This window comes from Anneissia japonica, unplaced genomic scaffold (genome assembly GCF_011630105.1).
Source record: "Anneissia japonica isolate Jap-2015-1 unplaced genomic scaffold, ASM1163010v1 scaffold8929_len37268_cov97, whole genome shotgun sequence".
Taxonomy (NCBI): Eukaryota; Metazoa; Echinodermata; class Crinoidea; order Comatulida; family Comatulidae; genus Anneissia; species Anneissia japonica.
Genome location: NW_022697740.1, coordinates 15818 through 22179, shown reverse-complemented (window position 1 = coordinate 22179; position 6362 = coordinate 15818). Strand labels below are relative to the sequence as shown.

Sequence of the window (6362 nt, the reverse complement as noted above, 5' to 3'; positions counted from 1 at the left end):
ATGAGTATTTCTTAGAGGCTGTCTCTTATACACAGCTAGATGTGTATAAGAGACAGGGTTTCCATGTTTTCAGGGCATAGAAATGATATACTGTTGTATGCGCTTTATAATTGATAATTGTATCACTATTACCATGGTAATAAAAGATATTTAAAAATATTTGGGCGATGTTGACAATTACTTTAATTAAATTTGGACACATCGAGTTCAAAACAGCGCCTCCTATGTAGTATTTGATATAATTTCCTAATTGATACTGTACCAGTATTATTTAAACAAAATAAAAAACATTATTTTAATTACCAATCAGGCATATTGTTATATTAACATTTTGTTTAACTAATTGCATTTAAATTATCACTACAGTAAATTGACATGCATGCACTGTCCGCGTTCGTGTTACTTTATTACCGTGTTTCCAAATGGTACTCCAAGGCCTAAAAGACATATCGTTTATATGATATCAAAGTAATTTTAACACGCAGAATAATTTCCTTCTATTTATGTGTTCAAATTGAAATAGGCTTGCCATGTTAACACGGCGGTTAATAGGCTATCTAGGATAATTTGACTTTTCTTCAAGAAAAACAAAATACAATCGCTGTACGGCGTCCTTGGATTCGATGAATTACAATATGATTGAGAATGATATGCCCTGATCTTAACCAAAACACAATGTACTAAGTAATTTCGAGCAAAAGCAAATTTATTATCTGCTACCGAAAGGTTGTCTTAAACGTGGAACATCAATTTGCTTTGAGCAATTTCAATGCAATAGGTTTTTATGGGCCTACTTGCAGTTTGTATTCATTATTGATGAATTGATTTAGAAATAAACTGAACAAAATATAGTGTGTTGACGTATATTATTATCTTTTCAAGTAAATTGTAATACCACTGGCTTTGTCAGACACTACTATTATGGAGACGGGTCCAGGTAGGGCCCGTAGGCCTATGCAAAATACTAGCGAAGAATTTTACCTCTAACCGAGTCATCCTCTATCGGCTGCTTTAGAGCTGTTATATCCTTAAACGTGCATATAATTAATACCACTTGGTCGTGTTCGTTCTTGATAGGAGAAACCTGTGTCATAAACCATAGAGGTGTTCCTGAAAATAAACGACAACGATTATGGTTATATTCATGATATACGCAGTATTTATTAGTAATAGTTGTATAAATATAGATTAAAATAATAATAATAATAATAATAATAATAATAATAATTTTATTATTATTATTATTATTATTAATATTATTTAATCAAATATTAATATTAAGATTACTAATGCTTGTAAAAATTTAGTGTATTATATCATAGGCCTCTACTTAAAGTGTGACATTTTTAAGAGGGGAAGGGACTGGGGGAGCATGAGTATTTCTTAGAGGGGCGTATGATCGATGTATTTGTGTTTATTATTAGACCTATATGGATTATGAAATAGCCTTGATAATATGTGATAGTACCTAGAAACAACAAGCTGGGTATTGCAGATACTACTGTACATTGGAAATGTAGAGAGTAGAGAAATTTGAAGACTGTTATTACTGTCACAGAGTGATGATGATAATTATTGTTATTATTATTATTATTATTATTATTATTATTATTATTATTATTATTATTATTATTATTATTATTATTATTATTATTACCATTATATAGAAAGACTGTATATGTTGACCTAAAGGAGATGAAGCTCATACTTTTCATATACACTTTGTGTCTTACTTGGATATCTTGTATGCTAATTTTAATTATGCATATGCAAAATAATTTTGCTAATTTTGGATGATTGCGAGGGGTGGACTGTGTAGAGGTCAGTTGAGGAAGATTGGCTGAGCGTGATATAGCTCAAGGGAGGCCAATGATTTGAATGGCCAAAAGATAGGCCTAAAGGATTGGAATTATTCTTGTTTTACGAAGTATCCTGCAGTATGTGGCTAAGTGTGTAGCCTGGAATATGCTTGATATATACAAGAAAACTGTAGTGGAATTGAGCCACCAAAGTTTTATGAAAAATATTACAGGAAACTGTGGTGGAATTGAGACGCCTGAGTTTTATGGATAATACTGCCGAGAAAACTGTGGTGGAATTGAGACGCCCGAGTTTTATGGATAATACTGCCGAGAAAACTGTGGTGGAATTGAGACGCCCGAGTTTCACGGATACTGTGCTACAAGAAACTGTTGTAGGAAAGCTGGGGGAATTGAGCCGCCCAAGGTGATTTGTTGCTACGGTAGAACCGAGCAGATGTAACGTGCCGTGAGAACATTTTGTTTATAAACAGGAACATTTCCGTTCGATATTTGTATAATGATGATTCTGTGTTAATTTTATATTATACCTTTACTTTTCATTGTTATTAAAGTCGGAAGATTCGACGATTAAATAGATAATCTGGTGTGAATTGCAACAAGTTACACTCAGTCATTTCATTGGTTGAAAAACACAAACAGAGCTTGTGACAATTACTATTTACAATAACATCTAATTAAAATCAAATAACATGCTCTCTGCGATTTTGACCATCTGTCAAAATATGTACCATATATTATATATACCATCTGTATATTAAAATATAATCGACTGAATATATAGTACCTTGTAATTAGCTTTTACCAAATTTGTAAAACGAGTGTTGATATATGAATGTATGCCTACAGTATGTATGTATGTGTGTGTATGTATTTAACAACTTGCTATGAGTAACCTGCTTCTGTGAATTCCTAACATGTATGTTATATGTTATATAAATGAAAAAGCAAATTAAAAATGTATGTATCTGTGGTGTGTGTTTGTGAAGGGGTGGGGGAGTATTTACATCATTGTTGGCTGATTTTAAACTATTTGATTTAATTTATTACAAACTTCTATGCCACAGAAGTTTTAGACAAAAAATAAATAAAAAAATATAAAGGCCTACAACATAAGCACATGAGTGTGGAAGTAAACATTTGTTTCTGAAGATGATGGTACTGTATAAGCGACAGGAGAATTTTGCAACGTATGACATAATGACTATCTAGAATGTTTTAACAATCCGTAGAGAGAACAATCTAATGAATTAATCCAACATGTAATTTCCATTAATTAAAATTATGCCAGATGGTCTGTACAATAAAATCAAGGACAGATACTTCCAAATTCCTTAGTAAAAATGAACACCACTTTAGAGATAATGGTATAACCTTTACTGCTTTAAAATTAAAAATACCTCATGATATAGGCCTAATGGTACTGTACTGTACAACCTATCATTAAAAATCTTAATTTTCTAGATCTGGAAAAGTAAGATATCTTACTTTTCTAGATCTAGAAAAGTAAGATAAATCTTATGTCTTACTTTTCTAGATCACCATTTGGCTCTCATTGATTGATAGACAATTCAAGCTTCCCGAATGCGGGATTGCAAATCGAACATGTCTTCAAGGCGAACTTTGTCTAGGGCTATTGGAAACGATCGTAGGAATTTTGACGTGGTGATGTTGCCCTAAAACCAGTTCGATACTGGTCCTGTGCGGTTGCCGTTCAGCGTCCAAATGTGACGAATAAATGGACTGGGCGATCGTGGTGGTTTTTTTTTTTTTTTTTATTTCATTCTGGTTTATTCACCTTCATGTCGTTAATTTCAAGTTGTAGTTCCTCTAATTTGTTAAGAACAGTCTGTAACGCTTGTTATTAGGTATTATCAGAAGGGCTGGTCACAGCTACTGGCAATAGACGTACAAGCAACTTTGAGGCATGATTTGCCCTCTCAATTTGGGAAGTCGTCTTTACAGCATCTGTAATGTTTTTCACTCCATGTTTATATACCTTTTGAATTAGAGTCGGCTCAATCCCCGCTATGCATCTTCGAAACACCTCTTGTTCAATAATTTGCTCAGTATATGTGGGGTACGCATCCCTTAAGGCGTGTTAGTTCTGCAACGTAAACCTCTAAAGGTTCGTTAAGGCCTATATAAGTAGTTTACAGTTGATTTTTTTTTTTTACATATTATTCCTGTCCTTGCTAGAGTAATTTTAGCTAAAAGCAGTCATGGAAACCCTATCAGTTTAACTTGTACCGAAATGCTTAAAGTTTGTTTTATTTTCTATTTACGTAAGAAAATATTAATTTTCTTTGATTTCTGTTTAAAGCAATGTGTAAGTGTAAATGCATTTTATAGCAATGATTATCATTGTGGGATTCAGGACAGGATTCAAATTAGGCGAAGTTTAGACATACAAATCCAGAGAGTCTTTCTTGAAATGTTATATGTATGGCCCCTCTAAATGTCATTCTCCGAGTTAATTAATGTAATTTTTTATTTATTCGTAACTTATGGACCCCAATTTGAAATAAGTTTCTCAACTTTATGGGTTATCCATGGCATCTTTTTTCCCCATTTTCCTTTATTATTCATTTATCTAGGTCTTTTAAAATTAATGACATTGTATTGCCTTTGTATTCCTCTCTTTTGTTATGTTGTAAATTGGAATTTTGTGTGATGCTGAATAAAACAAAACAAAACAAAAATCATTGGAAAATAGTGGTAGCCAAAATTTGGGTCGCGACACAGGTTGGGAAACATCGGTATGAATGATCGTTATTACGTATGCTTATTATTTGTTATGACACATTTTTTTTAATTAATATTAGTTAATAATTGGCCTATATAATATTTTTTATGTTGGTTTCATTGGTTAATGTGGTTTGAATTATGATTCACACCGTTTTATATTATTTCTCTGCTCTAATTTATCGGTTTATATATTTGAACGTCGTATGCCTACTAATTGTTCGTAATTGTATTAACATCTTGTGCGTGTATAATATTAAACAATAAAATACCCCACACAAATTTATTTTATGTCTATTGTTTTGATAAAACTTCATTTTAATTTTACTATAATTATTGTTAATAAGAAATAGCGTATCCGTACGCTTTCGATTTATTACCGTAGACCTTGCATTGATGCCAACTTCGGAATACATATAGGCCTACCTGTATATTTTGTGATTTTGCACATTATTGAAAATTTTTGATAACTATATTCATAAAGGTAAGCCATCTGAATCTAATACCTAGGCCTATACACCTATATCAAAACTGGCTTACCGAGGCCTTGAATGTGCGCCCTAAACAGTTTTTAGGAATACATCAGCCTATCTGTATGTTTAGTCATTTTGCATACACATACTGTGGATAAATATGTCTAAAAGTTCATTCACAATGTTCGGATCGAAAAGCCTACCGAACCGATCAGAAAAGGGGATCAATGTGTAAGAATAGGGACGGAGGCGTTCAATATGGCGTAATCGAGGTACGAATGTCAGTTCAGACCCATTGTGAATGTATAGCTTTAGTCTACGAAAGGCTTAATCAAAACGGCCACGTCAATACACATGAAATTTACTAAATTCAGGCACGCCTCTCCTAGTCGTCCCTTCATCGCCTCCCTCTGTCGCTCCCCCTGAAAATGTTCGAAGCAAAAAAAAAATTAATAAATAAAAAAATCACGCTGAGGTAGATCAAAATAACCTCATATAAACTTATTTTGCGAGGTAGCGCCCCTTACTTAATCATCGAATCCCCGCCCTCACCTACTTCCCCATCGCGCCTACAACATCGTCCGCCCCACTTACCCCCACCTGCCCATTTTAAGACTCCTAGATACGTCAATAGGCCTGAATGATTTCCTCCTGATCATTTTGCCCCGGGTCATTTCGTCACGTGTAGTTTGGCTCTATCAAAGAATCTGGCAATCTTTTGCTACTGTTTTCCCATGCATCACTAATGCGTAAATAGATAATGTTATGCTTTTTCTTCTATTTTTTTTTTATTTTAACAGTTTGTAATATACAACTATATTATTTAGTTATGATTTTTTTTTTTAATTCTTAAAATTTCATTTCATGTTTTTAAAACCTCGATTTATTCGTGATAACAACATTTTAATCGTCATTCATAGAAATAGGGTAAATAAGGCAATACACGTATTGGAAGGCCAGAGGATTTGAAGACAACAAATGATTGAGACCGTATCCGACCGTAAAGTATGGAGATTTATTAAAAATTAGCATTCAATTCTGTTAAAGAAATGAATAAAGCAGTTTTGAGTAATCTAACATTTATACCATAAAACTACCTGTTTAACAAAATCATTTTAAGCAATTAATCGTTAAAGTCTAACACAGTTTATCATACAGGTATTCTTTAATCTTAATTATAATCATGAAAATCAAAAGCAAAAAGTTGCTGTTTTCTATCGGCACTGCCACAGTGCGAAAAGCTGCTGTTAATTAATCGAATCGATGTTTTTATCGATAGATGACATTGGTATAATTCATAATTCATAATTTTATTTCACTCAAA

At 32.8% G+C, this 6362-nt stretch overlaps 2 protein-coding genes across 2 annotated transcripts in view; one reads left to right on the top strand and one right to left on the bottom strand.

Annotated features, from left to right (window-relative positions):
- LOC117102322 (potassium voltage-gated channel protein eag-like) overlaps positions 1-1114 on the bottom strand; it is a 15409-nt gene extending 14295 nt beyond the window's left edge. The window contains 1 exon segment of the mRNA XM_033242582.1: positions 982-1114. Coding sequence (XP_033098473.1) covers positions 982-996 — 15 coding nt within the window. The 5' untranslated portion in view covers positions 997-1114.
- Positions 1115-1656: 542 nt separating this feature from the next.
- Positions 1657-6362, top strand: part of LOC117102323 (NXPE family member 3-like) — a 20464-nt gene continuing 15758 nt past the window's right edge. The window contains exon 1 of the mRNA XM_033242583.1: positions 1657-2226. The gene's annotated coding sequence lies outside the window, so the exon portion shown is untranslated. The remainder of the gene's footprint in view (positions 2227-6362) is intronic.